Below are 21,951 nucleotides of genomic sequence, written 5' to 3'. Positions count from 1 at the left end.
TACTATGTCTCTATGGTTACATAATATGTTTAAACTAGCTTTTGTCCATGAATAAAACATTCCCCCCCATTTTAAGATTGCATGCATTCTTTTCTGCTTTTCCTAGTGACTTTGCTTTTGTTGATGGTCAGTGCAAAACACAATTTTACAATAAAGTGTTTTTTTTTTTTAATTGAAACAGGTGAATACTAGGAATAATGTGAAATCTGACTATTATGTCATTATCACTATTAGATGCTTACTATTTTCATTTGCTTTTGATGTTCACTCAAGTGTAGTACTTCTTTTTGTGTGTTTTGTCAGTTGTCTGTAGTTGTCCTTTAAAGCCTGCAGATGCAAATGTATATTCAAAGTAGTGTCTGAAGTGGATACACAAGTGTCAGTAGCTTATATACTACATAGAAGTTATTAACGTGAAATATGGGTAGCAGTAACTTTGAGCATCACAACACAATTTTTGTGAATTCCCCAGAAGTCATTCAAGCACCAATATTTAAGACTGTTCTGTTTTGGAGGAATAATGGACTATCTGTCAGGCAGATCACAGTTTCTGAGGCTTGAGGACTATGTCTGTGAGGTTGATGTAAGCAGCATTGGAACGCCACAAGTAACAGTCATGTTCCTTTATGCTGTACACATCACCTCAAATTATAAATATAATACCAGATCATATTACTTGCAGAAATTACCAGATGATAAAATTGAAATAATGTTTTTTTAATTCATCTGCTTCAACCAGTTGATGTTGTTTGTCAGTATGAGCTATATATGTCATTGTTTAAGGATTAAAGATAATTATTTAGTTTTGTGCAGCATGATTAATTTTGTTTTGCTTAGGGAGGATGGCATTCACATACATATTTGATTTCTAAACTGGTCTACAACCACCTTTGTAATGAAGCTACATTTAGCCTTTCTGATGTCCCTTAAGTTTTAATGGAGGTTTGGGGGAAAAAAAACTTGAAATAAACAAGGTATAACATGTGTCTAATAGATTTTTGCTTAGAATTTGTTAGCCTTTTTTCCAAAAGATTGTTATGAATGATGGCTTTATTTAAAAAAATTTGCTTACAATACCGAGCAAGCTAACCTATACGTCCTTCTTTTCAGATCAATGACACCTGCCCAGGCAGATATGCAGTTCCTGGAAAATGCAAAAAAGCTCTCCATGTATGGTGTGGATCTTCATCAGGCTAAGGTAAAATTTTTATAGTGTAATATTTTTCAATAATCAGTGCGTCACGGTGGCGCAGTGGTAGTGCTGCTGTCTCGCAGTTAGGAGACCCGGGTTCACTTCCAGGGTCCTCCCTGCGTGTAGTTTGCATGTTCTCCCCATGTCTGTATGAGTTTCCTCCCACAGTTCAAAGGCATGCAGGTTAGGTGCATTGGTGATTCTAAATTGTCCCTAGTGTGTGCTTGGTGTGTTGGTGTGTGTGTGTGTGCCCCGCGGTGGGCTGGCGCCCTACACAGGGTTTGTTTCCTGCCTTGTGCCCTTTTTTGGCTGGGATTGGCTCCAGCAGACCCCCGCCCGTGACCCTGTAGTTAGGATATAGCAGGTTGGATAATGGATGGATAGTTAATCAATTATCTTGAATTATCTCTGATTATCTATTGAGTATTTGGAAGTGAGGGTATATTTGGTGCATTTTCTTTGAGTAATTTTTAAAAACCACAAATCTTTTTGATTTTGCTCATTACAAATAATTACCAACTGAAAATGGGGAAAAAATGAGGACAAACTAGAGGTATCTGCTAATCTGAAATTAACAGAAGAGCAGTTGAACAGAAAAACATGCCTTATATTGTGTATTTAATACTTTAACTATTTCCTTGTATTTTGCCATAACCATTAAAATTTTTAACAATATTTACCTTCCTGCCCTTCCTATATCTTAAATCACTCTCTTGTCTCATCTCCCGTCTCTCTCTCTATCTTACACACTCTTTATGGGTATGCCTGTTAAACCTGGCCTCTTTCTTTCACCAGTGAGTCTCTTATTTAGTGGTGGCCTTTAAGCCACTTTTGGGCCAGTCCACAAATTAGGGCCAGCATCAGGGGTGTTTTTAAATAATAAAAAAAAAACTCTAAGGCTACTAAATCAGATCAGATTTTAAACTCCATGCCTTAAAGTTGGGGTCAGCATTGTGGCGGAAATCCTGTGGATCCCATTGCAACACTGGCCTAAATTTTTTCCATAATGGCAAAAATTGAAAAGCACAAAAATGAGGTAAACATTAAAACTGCTATATACAATTAAACTATATTAGAATGCTCATTGGTTGTAAAAATGGAAGATTCTGAAACCTCATGGGACAATGTAACACTGCCCAGTCTCCCTTGCTGCTTTCAAATGAATGAAATTGCCATGTGGTGTGTTTTTTTTTTTTAAAAAACATACCTTATGCTGCATACACATTACCAAGTTGTGCTGCATGGAGGCTGAAAACATATACATGTTATACTTGGAACAGCTGAAATTAGTAGATCTATTGTTTGTTTACACAGTCTGATGAAGACCAAGTCCCTGTCAATTGTTTTTTTGAAAATGACAGAAATAGGCCTACCCTGATTTATTTTGTGAAAAAATAAATAGCCATAATGTGCCAAAATGCAGTGCATTTTTACAGGGTAAAATGAGAATGCGGTCAAGAGTGACGTGAAACAAGATGAAATTTTGTTGAGTGGCGAGGAGCAGAATTGGAAATTCAGTGCTGCACAGACCTCTACCTTGAAATCACCTTCCAGTTTCCATTTTCTCTGGAATAGGGAAAAGGGTATCCTACACCCTGGGATCTGCGTGCTGCCATCTGTCAGCCTGGAGGAGTTTTGCCAGGCTTCCTGCCAGCCATCCAGGAAAATTTTATCTGTTTCTTTCTTCTGTGGAGAAAATAGCTTTGGACTGATCATGGCAGATACAGGGTTTATGGATATGTTCTTTAAGCCTGTCGCACTTTACTGCAATTATCCAATCTTTATTTGAGCATTTTACTGTTGCTGAATGAAATTTAGACTTATTTAATCAACTAATTCTGGTTCGTAATTAAAAATGTATTTCAAATTTAATATAGATAATATAATGTTTTGGGTAGCATGATGGGTTGGTTTGCATATTTGCAAATTTTGTCAATGTCTGTTGGGTTTTCCTTGTACAATCCTTGGACATGTGTGAAAGTTAAATTGGCTCCTGTAAAGTTTTAGTGGGGGTGTGTGCATGCTTGGACTAAACAGATTTGAATATGTTGTTTTGTTTTTGCAAGCATTATCCAAACCTAATTTATGTATTCCTTCTGTTTATAGGATTTAGAGGGTGTGGATATAATGCTTGGTGTTTGTTCCAGTGGCCTCCTTGTTTATAAGGACAAGCTGAGGATTAACCGCTTTCCGTGGCCCAAGGTTCTCAAGATCTCATACAAACGCAGTAGTTTCTTCATTAAGATTCGTCCTTCTGAGGTGTGTTGTCTTAGCAGTATCTTTTTCTGAGAATATTTAATTAATTTGATATTGGTATTTTGAATAATTTTCTGTTTGGATATTTAAAGGTTAACCAGAATTTAGGAGGCTTTTTTTCACAATATTTAAAAATTGTTAAATGATTAAAAATGCATATACAGCAAAGGACCTTTCTGCATTGTTCATGTTTGTAAGGTTGAGAAATAATTAATAATAAATAAGAAAATTACACAAAGTTAACAAAACAGTACAGACAATGTACTGTGGAGGTAAGATGGAATTATAAGCACTTCAAATTGTAATGCAGAAAATGTTAGCTTATTCAAATACCGGTATCAGGCTAGTTCTCTTCGTTGAAGTTAATGTTGCCTGTTGCAAAAACCAGCCATGGCAATAGTACTGTACTTGCATACCAGATATGAGGGAAATATGAGGGACCTTGTAAATCTTCTTGTAAGGGATTTTTCTTTATCAGTACAACTTCCTAAAAAGTATCTGAGGACTTCTGTCCTTACCAGCTTTTGATGCCGAGTCTCATAAGGAAAATGCAGTAAGAGAGTGAAGTGGCTATGGTGTAGTTACTTACACTGTGGTGCTACTAATTATCCTATTGTCTATTCACTCAGATTGCCTACGTGTGCATAGTTTTTTTGCATGTGAATGGTGTTAACAAGTGCCAAACTTCAGTTTTGGGAACCTTAGAAAATGAAAAATATAAGGTGGTGGTATTGATTTGCATAAAATGTTAACATCATAGATTCTGGGTATAAACTGTCAGAAACGTCATTCAAGTACAAATTTAAATTTATTGTTGTGTTTAAAGTTCAATGAAATTCTAATCTGCATGCATCCCACAGACCTGTCATAACACTAATCCACTCATAGCGAGGTGTAATGTTAGCCAGTGCTCATAGTTTAGAAAATTTTTCAGGGACTGCCATGATGCATTTTTAAACATGGTACTTCTGGTATTTTTGTAATATTTTTTTAATGCAATAAAAATTTTCACATGGAAATTCAGTTGCATATACTTTTTTTTCTGTAGTATATTTTATGAATAAATAGTCTGGTTTGTATTGCTAATTAACATTTATTTGTTTGCCATTGCTGGGATGTAATTTTATTGTTTCAGAAACTGTGTAGACTCTTTTATCATTTGTTTTTAATTTTACCACTAAAAACATTGTTGCTGTGCCGAATCTGCTTTGTTCTCTGGCACGATTCATGCTCGTTTTCTCTTAGGGTGCCTGTGCATCACAGTTGCATTCATATTTCACAGAAGTCCGGCTTTGTACATCTTGCAGAAGACTGTTTTCAAAGATATCATTGTAAATTGATCGTACATAAACCTCAACCAATATTTATGACATAATTAGCTAACTGATCAGTAACAATTTTTGCCAACTACTTTTATTATAAATTATACTAATAACTAAAGGATGTAATAATACTTACAGTAAATGCAGTTTTTTAGGCTGTTTCAAGATAATTATCAATCTTCCTAATATCTATTGACAGTATAAAAATGGTTTTAAAAATGACCTAAATGGTTATAGGAGTACTTGTTTATATAGTTCCTTGTCCTGGAGTTTGTCTGTATTACAACCATGTATGTTCCTTCAATTCCAGCAAGAACAATATGAAAGTACGATAGGATTCAAGCTTCCAAACTATAGGGCCTCCAAGAAGCTGTGGAAAGTCTGTGTGGAACATCATACTTTTTTCAGGTGATGTCCAATTTTCCCTCTTGTTAGTTTCTGATCCACCTCTGTGTTTTGCTTACTTTTGAAATTCCTCATCTTCTTGCTAAATTAAAATGAAAGCAAGTATTGTCTTTGCAACACAGTAACTTTAGTATTTTTTAGTTCTGCTGATGATTTTTTTGTAGTTTTATGTAGTGTCTGTAATTAGTTAATAGTGATGCTTTTATTGAATCTAATACTTTATTTCTAATCTCTCATTTTATATAGCACTTTAGAATAGTGAATGCTGTCTCAGGGTTTTTTAAAGGTACAGGATTATAGTATTTAGTTCAGCTTTGGACATTTTCACATATTTTTAAAATAAACATCAAAATAAAAAAGCATAGCTGATAAAGCAAATTTTAACACAAATGCTATAATACTATGTATACAGAAATATATACAGTATGTCTTCCTCATTCATTGGTAAAGTGTCTTCAGTTCAAAAGCATCCTCCTTATGCACTACTCTGATTTTCTTGAAGTATGAATTTAACAATATTAGGAAAATGTGAATATGTTTTGAAAACTTGTGAGCATACAGCTGGATAACTGACTTGTATTATGAAACATGAGTAACTTGGGATTTCTTTCATGGACATTTTTATATTTTGCTGTTGTGAGGTAGGGTCCAATTTGAAGCCCAATGTATCATAAACTTTGTGGTCTGCATTGTTCATGAAAACATTCAACTTTAATTTCTTGCCACCACTAAAAAAAGGAATAAATAAAATTTTAAAAATGAAAAAAAACTTCAGTTGGAGCATTCCTTTAAAATTCTCCTAATTTTTTTTTATTATTATAGTAACAGTAGAGTTAAGAAAACTAAACTTTATGTATTTCAGTTAACTTAGAATTTTTAAGTTTTATTTTTCTCACCACTTTTAAGTGGATTTTCCAATTAACCGAGTAACTAATTTTAATTACATTGTAAAAATATATTTGAAATACAAATTAATTCCATTTTATTATAAATTGTATTTCTAAGAAATTAAGTGTTTCATTGTAAAAACAACTTTTTTTTGTTTTATTTCCCCATCTTATAAAGGAATGAGAGAGAGCCTACTAATCATGATTTATGACTGAAATATTTTTAATGCATGCAGTAATTTTGGATTTTACTTCAGTTCCTGGATGGTGTGTTTTGTGGAGTTTGCATGTTCCCCACATGTTTTTGTGAATATCTGCCCACACCACTACTTTGGCTGACTAGTCAATTACCCATGTTTGTGAGAATGTATCTTTTATTTAATTGTGCCCCTTCCATTGCTGGTAAAGTAAAAAGAAGGCTACAAAATAAAGAGGAAGGATTAAGAAAACACAATATATACATAAACTAGCAAAATACCCACTCTTCGCAGCGGAGAAGTAGTGCGTTAAAGAGGTTATGAAAAAGAAAAGGAAACATTTTAAAAATAACGTAACATGATTGTCAATGTAATTGTGTTGTCATTGTTATGAGTGTTGCTGTCTTTTATATATATATATATATATATATATATATATATATATATATATATATATATATATATATATATATATATATATATATATATATATATATATATATATAAAATACACACACACATAAACATATATACATATACATATATACATATATATACATATCTACATATATATATATATATATATATATATATATATATATATATATACACACATATACACATCCACATATATATACATATATATATATATATATATATATATATATATATATATATATATATACACATATCAACATATATATACACACATACATAAACACACACATATACACATACATACATACATACACACACATATATATATATATATATATCTAGACATACATAGATAGATTAGATAGATAGATAGATAGATTGACACATATATACATATCTACATATATATATATATATATATATATATATATATGTAATTGTGTTGTCATTGTTATGAGTGTTGCTGTCATATATATATATATATATTTTGCTTATATATATATATATATATATATATATATATAAGCAAAATACCTGCGCTTCGCAGCGGAGAAGTAGTGTGTTAAAGAGGTTATGTAAACATATATATATATACATATACATATATATACATATCTACATATACAGATATCTACATATAGCAAAATACCCGTGCTTCGCAGCGGAGAAGTAGTGTGTTAAAAAGGTTATGTAACCATATATATACATACATATATATACATATCTACATATACACATATCTACATATACATATATATATACATATACAAATTTACATATCTACATATATAAATATAGACATACATATATACATACATACATTCACATATATATTATATATATATATATATATATATATATATATATATATACTGTATATATATACTGTATATATACATATCTACTTATTGGCTCCTGTATTTAGGATATAGCGGGTTGGATAATGGATGGATGGACATCTGTATGCATAGCCCTATTTGCCCATTTTCGTTTTTTTTCTTTCTTCAGTAATATTTCAGTAAACCCGGAGCTTGTCAGTTCAAATCCTGGTACTGACACCACTGTGTGACCCTGAGGAAGTCACTTCACCTGCCTGTGCTGCAAAAAACAAAAGTAATGTAACAAATTGTACCTCAGATGTTGCAAGTTGCTGGAATAAAGGCATAAGTAAAATAGATAAATATGTATTATACACATAGGAACTATTCATTTATTTTCAGTTAAGTCATCTGCAGCAAACTTTTATAAATGAGGGTTTCTCATTGACGTTTTCTCTTGGAGAGCTTTTTTCATTTCATTGAAAATTAAAGCAGCAGCTGCCAAAATATGTAGCTTTCTTATTAATTTTTCAACATTGTGTAAAATAAATTTATAAAGTAACATAAAAGGTTTAAATACTGGTTATCCTTTTACACTAAAATATTACTAAAGAGATACAAAAAAAGTAAAATGGATATGTTGTTTTTCTTTAAGGAGATTAAATATTACTGAAGAAAGAAAAAAAAAATTAAACAGCCAAATGGGGCTATGCATACGAACTTAAAAGGTTTTAATAAAACAGAAATATATATTTTATTTTTACTTGCTTAACTTGTGGAGGGTGTATCCTGTAGCAAAGCCCTAACTTTTTTCGTGAAAGCCCATTTCAGTCAATAAGTCTTAAAAAAAAGGTGTAAAGATATTGACAATAAGCTAAGCAAACCCAGGAAGACATGGAATCGTTTAAATCAAGTATCATTACATCTTCCTTTGTTAAAGAGAAGTAAGGCAGTACTTTTAAACTTACATATTTATATATAGACATACATACATACATACATACATACATATATGTATGTATCTATATATCTATATCCGAAGCCGTGCAAGCACACTCTTGAGAATGCAACGTATAGTTGTACAGAAGAAAAGCAATCTTGCCTCAAATGAATGGCAACCTTTTGTAGGTCTATGAACTTAATTTAAACTTTAGGTTTACACGGTGCTTTCTTTCCGAAGTACCTGCACTCATGAATATGTCTGTATGTGTCAGTCGGTCAAATCCACGCGCTTCGCACTGGCGAAGTACCGCTTTTAAATTTTTATTAAGAAGAAAAGAAAACCTTTTTAAATTGAGGGAAAATATACTAATAACAGTTTGTTAAGGATCTGTTTTTTTGTGAAGCTGCCTTCACTCGAGTGATCACTTCGACCTGACTTGCTGGCCAACTATAAGCATTACCTGGTAGGTAACCACCCATACAATCAGATTGTGAATCAGACTACGAATGCCGTGAATGTAATTACCCCGATCTACATGTTGTCAAATAAACGAACCACACGCCGTGGTGCGGAATGTAATTACCCCGATCTACATGTTGTCAAATAAACGAACCACACACCGTGGCGCAATTTTAGGGGCTTTGCCTGTAGCGCTGACGTCCGAGGTTCGATTCCCGTAAGGGAGTGAAGTGAGTGGCTGGTTACCTACCAGGTAACGCTTATGGTTGGCCAGCAAGTGAGGTAACATCAGCCACGGTGCCTTCAGTTGTGAGAAGCAGATCATAGAATGATTGAAAATAGTTTACTGTCAAATAATGCAAAGAGTACGCGACACGTCTTTCCCCCTTATTCTTGGCTCATCAGGCGTACACACTCACTGCACTCGCTTACGGTAATCGAACCTCGGACGTCAGCGCTAGAGGGGCTTCGCAGCGGTGAAGTATTGCTTTTAAATTTTAATTAAGAAGAAAAGAAAACCTTTTTAAATTAAGTCTTAAAAAGAGGTGTAAAGATATTGACAATAAGCTACGTAAACCACCAAGAAATGCAATCGTTTAAATCAAGGCACGAGTCGAAAAACACCATCCCATAATATTAGATAACGATTAACACATTTCTATATGTATTGTAAGCATACAATACAACTGATATGTTGCGCTTATTTATCTGGTGTACCAACATTTTTGCGCGTTTAACGTCTGAAATCTAACGTGGTTTGTGCCCTTCAGAATGAAAACAGTTTGCATTTACCTTTTTAGTAAAAGGCGAGCTTTTAAGCCTGAGAAATCACCCCGTAAATGCACACGTTTAATTGCACATGTGTTAATATGTATGCTTACACAGTATTAAAAGACAGTGAACAACGTCATTTACCTTTGTTCCTGCGTTTGATAAAAGGCGAGCTTTTAAGCCTGAGAAATCACCCCGTAAATACACACGTTTAATTGCACGTGTTAATATGTATGCTTACATAGTATTAAAAGACACTCAAAAATTAACGTCATTTACCTTCGTTCCCGCGTTTGACTCGTGCTGTAAATCTCTTCCTTGTTTTTAGTTCACGTGATTACGTAGGAGGCGTGATGACGCGATACGTGACTCCGCCTCCTCCATTAGAGTATATGGACAAAAAACAGGTTCCAGTTATGACCATTACGTGTAGAATTTCGAAATGAAACCTGCCTAACTTTTGTAAGTGAGCTGTAAGGAATGAGCCTGCCAAATTTCAGCCTTCCACCTACACGGGAAGTTCGAGAATTAGTGATGAGTGAGTCAGTGAGGGCTTTGCCTTTTATTAATATGTATAGATTAAATATTTATTCAGTAGTAAAGAAAAGCCATTCACACAAAGAAGGAACCTTGCAAATATAAATATATCACAATCATGATTTGGGTTTTAAAAATGTGCCCTATTGTTGCTCCCAGTTTAAAGTAGAACTTAAAAACTTTTTTGAAGTTTTGATTAGTTATTCCTTGTACATCAGGAATAATTAACTCGGTAGTTAAGTTTTTTTCAAAGATGATTCTGAATGTTTAACATAGTACTACAACCAAAACAAGAGTCCAAAATGTTCATTAAAGCTAATTTCAATTATAGCTGTGGCCGATAGTTTCTCCTCCACTAGCCCAATTAAAAGTACCTGGGGGAATAATGTGTGGTTTCTAGGCACAGGCTTCTGCTAACCTCTGTAAAATGAATAGTTAAGGTTTTACACGTATGAAACTGTTTCTTTCATATTTTTTGCCATGGATTGGAAGTATTAGGTCTTTAACTTGCATGCAAAAGAGGGTTCAGTAGTAATATATATATATATATATATAATATATATTTTTTTTTTAATACAGGAAAATCTAATCTGAACTCTTTGATTTTACATTATAGACTGTCTTCTACTGAAGCCACCACTCCAAGAAGATTCCTGGCTTTAGGCTCCAAATTTCGGTATAGTGGAAGAACACAGGCTCAATCTCGACAGGCCAGCTCGATGATTGACAGGCCAGCACCACAGTTCCAGAGGACTGCCAGCAAGCGTGCTTCCCGAAGCCTAGATGGAGGTGTGTTTTGTTTAAACTGACAAAATCCCTTCATGTGGTTTTCAGGATAACTCTTATAACTGTTTTTTATTAGATTCTTGCTGTGAAATATATATACAGTGAAAGCTGTGTAAGCAATTAAGTAATTTCTTTGATTAAATCGCTTTGTGCGTGCACAGATTCCTGTTTTTGTGAAGGGCAGTGTTTTCAAGTGTCCTCTCTATTAAAGCTGCAGTTTTCATGTATGTTTGAAGTAAAAGTGTCATAACCACATCATTCTTTATAGATTCTCTGCAAACAAAAAAAATATTGATAAAACAAAAGGAAAAACTATACAGCATAAATGTTTGTGTTCTGTTGGTCTTGTATTACTCTTGCTGTTCTAAGGAGACACACAAGTAAAAATTTCATTCTACTATGCAAACATAATCATAAACGTAAACTTGAAGTGCATCTATATCCTTCTGGACATAACATTGTGATATCATGCAGTGTTATTCATACTGGGAAAGCAATATAATACTGTATGATCCCCTTATTTGGCTGTTTTAGCATGAATGTTTCTATTAACATTCTGTGTGGTCAGATAAGGTACAGCTTCAAGAGTTGTAGACAGGGCTTGCCTATAACACTTGAAAGTTTAGTTAATTTGTATGTTTATTTTATTTGGGGTGCAGTTTTTTTATTAAAAGTTTAACTTCTTGAGAGTGTATATCTGTTGTTGGCTAAATATTATTAAAACTTTTCAGACAGTGATTATTTTAATAAAATGTAAAATATTTTTATTAAAAATGTTTCACATATACTCCATGTCAGCTGTCCACAAACAGTGCATCCCTATATATAATCATTCTTCATAAATTGTATGTATTCTGATGGTTTGTTTTGTTTTGGTTTTTTGTTTTTATAATTAAGGCATCACTCTACGATATTTCAGCTGTACCTTTAGCAAGCTGTGGTCAGTCATGATGCATACCCATTACCATGGCAACATTTGCGTAGTATGACAAACCCAGCAAATCAGTCAGGTTGTTTTTTTTAGGGTTTGATTTTGTCATAAATTATAGAGGATAGCTAGTATACGTGTGAGTGTTCTGCAATCTTTCATGCCCTGCATTTCTTAGTTGTATAATATGATATCCTCCAGACAATGAAATCTGGCAATTGGAGTCATAACGTAACTTTAAGCCGGCATCACATTACACAACTCAAATAATTTCGGATCATGTTGACCATTTTTACTCTTTCACAGTGTGGCAGTTTCCATGTTTTCAGTGAATTTTCAAGTCGTTGTTTGTGATTTGCTTAATCCTCTCTTGAAGTTCAATGGAAGTTCTTAATAAACGCAGTTATAATGAGCAAACAGATGGCCTTTAGTAATAAGCTTAGGCGAGTGTGCCTAACTCACAAAAAACAAGAATTTCTTTTTTTTTTAAATGGATGAATGTGTGATATAATTTAACTGTTGTTTTATGGCCCTCTAGTAGCTCAGGATGGTTTAGCTGTTCAGTTTATTTTTTTTTTAAGGAGCAGATTTACCCATTTACTATCATGATGCCTGAATAATGTGTTTGAAGCTGGTAGGTATTGTACATATAAAATGTTCTAGACTTATTATATAGTACACAGTTTTTTTTCTCTGAGTTTGTTTTGCTTTAATGGAAAATAAATAAAGAATTCAAGAACAATTGTTTAAGTAAACCATATTTAAGAAAAAAAAAGGTACTGAAAGAAATTCATAACTTATTTATAACCTGTCCAGTTCGGGGTAACCCCCCATCGTATTCTGAAGTCAAAATGAAGACTGAAGATGACTGGCTTGATCTGTTGGATATCTCCGTGTCAGAGCCTACCTTTGAGCCAACCTTGAAATATGAAACCAAACCCAAATTTGTAACAGTCACCGAGATTCCAGGTATCTTACTTAAAAGCCAAATGCTTTCCTGGGGTTTCCCTTTTACTCAACCATTGCTTCTACTCACAACTGCCAGCAAGCTGATTTTCATGTCTAACATCCATTTTGAAAAGCACATTAAAGCTATTCATAAAAATTCTGCTTCAGGATTATGAGTGCTCCTTTCAAATGAGGCTGCATTTGAAAGCTAATTTCTCATGTAAATTATTCTATAAAATTGTGTAGCTTTTATAAAACACAAGAAAGTCAGACATTCCTGCATTAGAATGTAGAATCCAGGCGCCTTCTGCTTTAACTGATTAATTACTAACATGTGTGAAATGCCAGATTAATTGGTTTTTGAAAACCTTTCTGCTGATTTTAACCAAAGTGCCATCTGAAAACAGTGGATGGACTGGAAGTTACATGGCATATTCTACATTTTTATTGTGTAATTAATTTCTGTAACAAATGTTCTCACCAGTGATGGAAAAAATAATTTGCTTTTTTCTGGGTCCTTGAATTAATTCTAGTTTCATTCTAGATTGATCAGACTTTCATCCAGGTGCTGACCTTTTTATGGTTCTAGATGCCAGTTATGCTTCATAGTATGCTAGTTATGCCATTAAAAATATATTTTTTTTATATATTATAATCAGTTCACATTTTGAGATCACAGCTGTCTAATTATGTCATTTATTGAAAAAAGAGTAACAAACACGTAGTACCTCAGCAACATTTATCAAGTGCTATGTTTTTTAAAGTGAAATGCTTGTTTAATATAACTATTCATTCCTTAGTATTAATATCCTTAAACACATACAAATTTTGAGCCATTCTAAAATATTGTTCTGAAAGTTAGGTCCCCAACCTGTGAGCTGAAAGTGGTTCATCCATTGATTCTAGGGATGCCAGCAAATCTCCGAAAGAATAGATTAAGAGGATGACACTTTGCCTTTTTGAACAACTGTGTCAAAGTCCACATCGCAACCCAGTGTAACACAGTCATCATATCTGAAGTGTCTGAAATAGACTTATTAGGAAGAAAAACCCTTTGAGTGCATGTGAGAAACTGATTAAAAGTTATAAAAACTACTGCCATATGGTGACTGACAGCAAAAAGGAAATGGCCAACTGTATATTGATATCAAAGACCTAATATGGAGTAGGGCCACCATTTGCTTTCAGAACAAATTTCAACTTTCATGGTGTGCTGAGGTACAAGTCTTGAATTGTATATGATGAGATATTGCACCATCTTTTAATATCATAAAAGCCCCCAGTTGTTTTAGGAGTGAAAGAGGTAGAAATCAAATTTTGCAGTCAGTGCTCCACAACTTTATCATAAAGGTTCAGTGACATTAGGTCTTTGATTGAGGAACCATTCACAGCATTTGAGTTCATTTAGGTGTTCATGAAATCAGTTTTGAATTAGTTTAGTGGTGCTGTTTGCAACAACATGAGGGAAGTTTTTGCACCATAGGATGATACACTTGGTCCTGTCAAATGGCCTCAAATTTCTTGGCAGTTTCTTCATCATTGTAGAGCAATTATCAGAGATAATAACTCACATGAGGTGGATATTCATACCTGTATGAATCATCTTCCATGTTTTATAGTTGACAACATAGATTGTGGATTGAAGACATCCTTTACATTTCTCCAAACATACATCCTCATCATATGATTACGAAGGGGTGCATGTTTTGTGTGCCTAACAACCAATTTCCGAATTTTCAGTTCAGTTTAATTTTTTTTATAGCACTATTCACTGAGTACAAGTGTGGAGACTGTGACTTCTTCTCATTCTTTCCGAATGATAGCCATGCCATAAATTTCTCCATTTTGTAGCTCACTGAATATAGATTTATATTGATAATAAGTCAAATAGGTTCCAATTAAGTTCTGTTAATTTTAAGGTTGTACTTTTGTGGCATTTAGCAACTACTATGTGAAGTGTGCCTCTGTCTGAGCTTTACCTTGTGACTACAGTTTCTTGTTACTGATTTAGTTTGTCAGAGTTTTGCATATACTTTCATTGTTTTTAAAATTATTCCCCTTGATACATCAAACATTTTTGCAATTTCTGTAACAGAGACACTGACTGTTTCACCACTTCAGCGCTCTGTTAGTTGCATCATGTTGCTTTCAAAACTCACATATCAAATTCCTAATTACTAGGTCTCTTTTGTACAGGTTTCTTTTGTACATAACATCTATCTTACTAAACCACAGTTATTTATGCACGGTGGACGCACCGAGGCGCATGCGCACTGTGGCCTTGGCGCCCGCCCCAGAGTCCAGAGTCAAACGCACGCATGCGCACTGTGGCCTTGACGCCCTCCCCAGAGTCAAACGCAGCGGCTTCCCAAAATGCGGCAGCGCCCGCCCCAGAGTCAAACGCAGCGGCTTCCCAGAGTCAGTAGGTGGCGCCCAAATAACAACGTGCTGCGCCGTGGCACCCGCCCCAGAGTAAAACGCGGCGGCTTCCCAGAGTCAGTAGGTGGCGCCCAGACAACACAACCTGTACAGTCATGGATACAAACAATGAACGAAGGCGCCCACACAAAGAAACCGCTTTAGTTCAAATAGGGTTAGTGAATTAAATGGAAACTTTACAATGCCTACGACCTATGAACTACACCTGAGGTAAAGCGTGCACGGCAGGTAGTACAGCCACCCAGACGCGACCGCCCACACCACCGCATGTACCCTCCATGATATTTCATCACGCAGAGGCTTCCCACCAAGGCGCATATTGTGCCGTGGCGCACGCCTCAGAGTCAAACACAGTGGCTTCCCAGAGTCAGTAGGTGGCGCCCAAACAACACAACCTGTTCACTACACTTGCTCTAATCCACTGTGCCAGTAATATAGATCCCAGCAGTCGGTGTCAGCAAAGGCAACAGAATCACGTCTCCACAAAACGAAACCGCTTTAGTACAGATATGCGTATTGAATTAAATGACATTTCCCCAGACGCACCCAACCCTCCATGATATGTCATCCATCCAGATATCGGACGGAACAGAAACTGATTGCCATTCTTGGATTTCCGATTCGCTAGCGAATCGCGGGCTTACTTGTATACTCCTAATTGACAATCAACCTATTGTGAGGCATCTTTGTAGCTGCATTTGTAATGATGCTTTTTTTTGCCTCAAGGGATTTTTTTTTCCATGAGGTGCTTCCATTATTTTGTCCATCCTCTGTAGGTTTTAAAGAATATGGCACAGCTTGTTGAATGAAAAGGTATTCATACATTTGCTCATGAGAATTAATGTGTTGTGATAAAACTTTTTTTTTTTTTTTTTTTTTTTAAGGTTAGTGAATAGTGAAATTATATATGTGTATATGTCTATATAATTCATGTACATGGACATAGAAATAACAGTTTGACATATCTTTAACCAGCATTGTACCTCTGAAATATTTGCTTGAGATCAAATTATTGGAAAAAGAATTAATACTTCTCTTCCTGAATATGTGTTTATAAAATATTGGCAGTATAGTTATTTAGAATATTCCCTAAGGTAGTGGTTTAATGTTCAGTCCCAGGTTAGCCTGTGGCTGCAAGGTTTTTGTTCTAACTAGTTTTACCTCTAGTTGACCCCATAGTTTAATTAGCTGGTCTTGTCTCCTATCATTCTGCATTTAGAAAAATGTAATAGTATCTAATTATATTTGCAAGAAATGTAGAAATATTTGTAATCCTTTAAATGTTTAATAAGAGTAGTACAACAGAGACTTAATTACCCTTTTTCTGTGGACTTTTGTTCCTTAATTGTATCCTAATAATGACGGTTAACAACAAGCAGAATAGACACTTAGGCAGGCAATGCCAAATGCTGAAAAGATGTTCATTAGTAAATAAGAACTAGTGATTTAAGCTGTTAAGTTCTGTCCCATTGGACTGTTGCAGTTTCAGATTTTTATCCTAGCCCTTAGTTTTAATTGGATCTATATACTGCTTTAGCAAGCTGTTATTTCCCAGTTTCTGTGTTTTTGTGTCAGTACAGACATGACAAAACTTGGTTTGATTGATTTGTATTAGACACAAGTATTTATGCATTTTGAACAGAGAGAATTCTGTGTCCCCAACATCCACCAAATCCAACCCCCTATCCAAGCATGAGCTCACTAATGGGTATGGCTTTGAAGTTACTCTTTTAGGCATTCAGTGCTGTTTGCCATGGTGTCAATTCCACTCTTCATTAATTGGCATTATGAGGATACAATTAAAGGAACTAGGAAATAGGATGAAGTTTAGAAAAATTAAAGTTATGCGTTTAAAGCTATGGCAAAAAATATAAATATTTCTACTTTTATTTTTTTAAATCAATGTAAAGCTTTTTTTTTGCATTTTGTGAAATGCAGAATATGACCAGAAAGCTGAATATGGTTGGAACCAAAATCTGTAGCCACAATGGTTCCCCCAGAGCTCAATTTGATAACCACTACTCAAGGGATAACTGTGCTTAGTTGTCACTGGTTCAGATTTTGGCCACTAGATCTACTTGAAATGACAGTGAGTACCTATTGTTTCTGAGTAAAGCAAAATTCATCCTAATGTGTCCACCATTTCTTCAGCCAAAGTTTTCAGTGTCTCCAATGTTAATAAGAAGACAACAGAAGATGATGATTGGTTTGTACTTCTGGATCCGTTCTGTCCAGTACTACCTACCAAGGCCCCAGGTATCTAGCTCAGGACATAGACATGATGGGGCTTTTGATTTCTTTATTATTATAACTAGTTGATCCCACAATAATGTTCATTTGTTATGTAATTTGCCTTTGGTGATTAGTATAGTGTACCAAAAATACGGCCACTACACTACTTTTCAGTCTGTCAGTATGCTGCATCAGGAAAGCAAGCTTATTTTACAGCAGTAGTTATTCACTGGCACCTATATATAATTGAATCCTTTTTTGTGAAACATATTTCTTGATCATTTCCATTTTAAAAATAACTACTATGTTTTCATATTGTAGCATGAATCAAAAATATGAGTTCATTCGTAAGCATATTTATTCCCCCTCTTTGACATACCATGTTTTTGTGTTATACGTTGGATAAATTTCATATTAACATAGTTTCTTTCATTATCTAAGTGCGTTTTTTTAAACTTTGGCTTTAATTAGGCAGTGTAGTAGGGAGGCCTTTCATTTCTCTTTAGTCTGAATTTTATTTTTCATGTCTTATTTAGGCACATTCAACAGTATACATTTTTTGTGGCCTTTTTCTTGTTTTGGTTTTCAGTTTTAAACCTTGTTTTATCAGCATTTTTCTGCCATTTTAAATGTTTTTAATTTACGTGCAACACTTTTCGTATTTACATATTTCTTAGCCCCTCTGTCCTTATGCAAGATAGTGCTTCATTTTTTTGCTATGGTTCCTTGGAAATGGTTCAGGAGCTAGATTGTGGTCCTTGCAAGTTTGTAAGAATTTTATATAAGGATACATTTACTGTAATTAAATATTTCATATTTGTATTACATTTTTTGATTTCATAATTCACTTTTACTGTATGATATTGTAATTGTCTGAACATATAATTTGGAAAATCACAGTTTCAAATCTATAATCTGTAAAATGGAAATACTTTTTCCGGCAAAAGATTTTTCAGGGTACAGCTTACAATAAAGTAAAATAAATGTAGCATCTTTTATTGTAACAGAGTTAATCTTAAAATGAGATTTAGTAATACATGGGTTCAGTTATTTCAGATTGAAATGTTGCATTTTAATTATATTCATTTGCTAGTTTATATTAGTTTATATAACAATAATGTCTTTAAGTATTATGTTATTTAATTAGAGAGAACAAACATTAGAAAATTAAACACCTACTTATCCCATTTCAGGGGCATGGTGGCTTGGAGGCTGCCATGGTAGAATTTGATGAAAAGCAGAAAAATATCTGGGACCAGATGTTGGTCCATCAAGCACGCATACACAGAGCATCCATACTTAAACTTTAATAGAGCCAGTATAGAACTATTATTTAACTTAACATACACATCTTTTGGGAATTTGGGGGGAAAATCCCTCCCAGATTCAGGGAGAATTTTCGTTTAAAACACTGACAATAACCCGGCACAGGATTTCAACCCAGGGCTCTGGGTCCATTAACCAGCAGTACTAACCTCTTTGCCACCATGCTGCCCTCCTGAACAGCTTATAATAAATAGGTAATGGTTATCTCTGCTTGGTTAGTATTGATTGTTTCGTATGTTTTTATTTTTCGTTTTCACTAGATCATATTTATGGTAGCTTCAAATATAGCCTCAGCCGAATGATGTGAATTTGTCTGCACTGGTCTTTTTGCTAATCTAGTTTTAGGTAAAGTATTGCTTACATTTTTCATTCGTTGTCTCTGTTTTTCCTCATGTAGCTTCAGTGGTTGTGACACCTGACAAAAGTGCTCGACCTGTTAGTGCTCCAGTCATTTCACATCCGCCTGCTGTTGAAGGCAGCCATACAGGTCTGGTTGCTGATATACGGGATCAGCATGTCATTACTGCAACAGTCAGTCATGTGCCAGAAGAAGAAAGAAGAGTAGACGTTAAGGCAGAGGCAACACCAGTGGAAACTTTCCAGAAGGAAGTGGCAAAAGAAGGCAAGGTACTGTCAAATATATTAAGGTATTTTTTTCTTAATATTATAGTTACATTTATTCTGATGACATGTTTCTTTTTCAAAGAAATCAAATCCTGTTTCTAAACCTAAAGTAGAATTAATCAATTTAGATAAGTGTTTTAAACTTAAAATTAGGGATTGTTGAAGACCACTATAGTATTGTTCATAAACCTTGACCAGCATGTTTTCTGTTTTGTCTATTCAGCTTTGTAATGACATGATTTAGAAATGTCATTTCTAAATGTGTCATATCTAGTTTGCTGCTCATGGTATGCTTTTGTAATCTAATGTGTATAAATATATGTATGTGATATAAAATATGAACATAATGCATCTGGTGATATTAAGTGTTTTTTAAAAGAGTGTTGTTTGCATCATGCATCTGTGCCTTAATACCAAAAAATGAACTTGAAACCTGGCATCTTGCATGCACTCTGGCAATGTACATGTTTGTTTAGAGAATATACATCTTTGTGTGAAGTCAGTACAACATTATAGTTTATTATATATAGTAACACTCTTTTGTAAGCCATAATTACACAAATAAAATCTGAGCACAACTTTGCTGATTACCCTACGATTGACCACAAATTTCAAATGACCAAACAATAAACACCTTGAAAGTAAGATGAAGCATTTGTTTTTTAAATCGTAAATTTTAAAATAACTATAGATATGTGTGAAGTCAAAGTAAAATTGTGCTAAAATTTTGTAATGTTCCACAGTTAATGAAACCGGTTAAGGCATTCAAGCAAGAAATAAAAGGACAGCCATTGCTTAAGCAATGTTTAATGGTGCACCGACTTGAATGTATTTTGTAGTGTTTTTATTTATTTGCAACCCTGCTTTTAAAAAAAGCTAGGATGCTATGTAAAATGTAAATAAATACAGAATTAGATGATTTGTAAATCATGTAAACCCTATATTTAATTGAATATAGTAGACTTTTGAATATAGTATATAGAGTATACACCACACCATGGTGGAACCTCTTACAGCTAATTAACTAATTAACTGGCAGCAGGTCAGTAACATGATTGGGTATAAAATGAACATCTCAGAGAGGCAGAGTCTCTCAGAAGTAAATATTTTACACAATGTACCAACTTTGTTGAAAATGGGTTTGTAAATAAATAAAAACACTACAAAATAAATTAAAATCAGTACACAAATATATAAATATATATGTATTGTTTGGGAAATTTGCCTTAATATAGCTGTTTTATATCTCCCCACATGTACAGCTTTATCGGTATTTGGACAGTTACTTTAAGCAAAGAGACTTACTAGCTGAGGACAAGCAGGCCAAACTGTTAAGCTACACTTGTGCCAATCCCCAAAGCAGGTGCCTGCTCATCATACTGCTTTTTATTAGTGCCGTCTCCCCTCACCTGCTTACCGCTGTGGGGAATATGGCAGTCACCCACATGGTTCTCTTAACAATATACTTTGAACCAGTCAAACAGTCTAAAATTAATATTATCATAAAGTAAAAGTAATAAAAACACAGTAAAACTGATGGTAGCAAAAGTAAGAAACATATTTGAAGAGTCTTAAGAGGTAAGGAAATGTATTTGATAAAGAGTCTTATTAAAAATACTTATGGAAAAAAATACAGGTGATGGAAGATAGAGTCTCTTCAAGTCTAGGTGTAGAGTTGCTTCAGATAGTTCATTTCACAGAGGTCTTGCCAATTTCTTTGGTAGTTCTTTCTTTTGTTGATCCCTTCTTTGCTCCTTGTTTTTCTCTTTTGCTCTGCTCTTCCTTTTTTTCTGCTCAGGGTGCATCCCAAACTTAGGCCTCTTCGCCTGTCAAATTAGTAATGGTTACAAGAATAATCAATAAGTGTTTGCCTTTCTTAGGCTGTTTATCTATTCTTTTTTTTAATATAATGTTATTAATTTTATTGGAATCATTCATACAAATCGATCAATTTTTACAAAAAAATAGGATTGAAAAACAAGTCGACCCCCACCCGAGAGAGAGAGCATGGCCAATGGAGTAAAACTTAAGGCTTGTAAACATGCCTAAATTGATGAGTTTAATAGGCCAATATCTATTCTGATCCTAGTTACCTCTGTAATGGAAACAGGGGTGTCAGTGAGTCACAAACCCCAACACAAACACACCAGCACAGTGCCAGGTTAAAATAATTATGGAAGGTTTATTACAAAATAACCTTTAAAGCAGCACAAACACAGGTTTTCCTTTCTCCAGAAATCAGTCCTCCTTACAATTTAGGGCTACAACTTCCCTGCTGGTTTCCAAGTGGGTGTCGATATGGATGGCTGCTGCCATCTAACACCTGGGGGAATTAAATTCCTCTCTGCAACACTCCTTCCCTGTCTTCTTTTCTTCCAGCCAGGGAAGATATTAGGTACACCTTCTTTCAGGATGCCTTTCTGTTTGCTCGGAGCCTCCCGTT

General features: G+C 34.4%; 1 protein-coding gene across 6 annotated transcripts in view; it reads left to right on the top strand.

Annotated features, from left to right (window-relative positions):
* Positions 1–21,951, top strand: part of epb41a (erythrocyte membrane protein band 4.1a) — a 181,378-nt gene that overhangs the window by 107,729 nt on the left and 51,698 nt on the right. For all 6 annotated transcript variants that reach the window (XR_007933468.1, XM_051918993.1, XM_051918994.1 and 3 more), the window contains exons 8-14: positions 1,111–1,198; positions 3,299–3,451; positions 5,081–5,178; positions 10,842–11,014; positions 12,756–12,908; positions 17,478–17,582; positions 19,282–19,511. Coding sequence is in view for 5 of the 6 variants with exons in the window: in XM_051918993.1 (XP_051774953.1) it covers positions 1,111–1,198; positions 3,299–3,451; positions 5,081–5,178; positions 10,842–11,014; positions 12,756–12,908; positions 17,478–17,582; positions 19,282–19,511 (1,000 nt within the window). In the remaining variant the exon portion in view is untranslated. The remainder of the gene's footprint in view (positions 1–1,110; positions 1,199–3,298; positions 3,452–5,080; positions 5,179–10,841; positions 11,015–12,755; positions 12,909–17,477; positions 17,583–19,281; positions 19,512–21,951) is intronic.

The sequence above is a fragment of the Erpetoichthys calabaricus genome, chromosome 14 (genome assembly GCF_900747795.2).
Source record: "Erpetoichthys calabaricus chromosome 14, fErpCal1.3, whole genome shotgun sequence".
Taxonomy (NCBI): domain Eukaryota; kingdom Metazoa; phylum Chordata; class Cladistia; order Polypteriformes; family Polypteridae; genus Erpetoichthys; species Erpetoichthys calabaricus.
The sequence above is the reverse complement of the archived record's forward strand: the minus strand, read 5'-3'. Positions and strand labels throughout refer to the sequence as shown.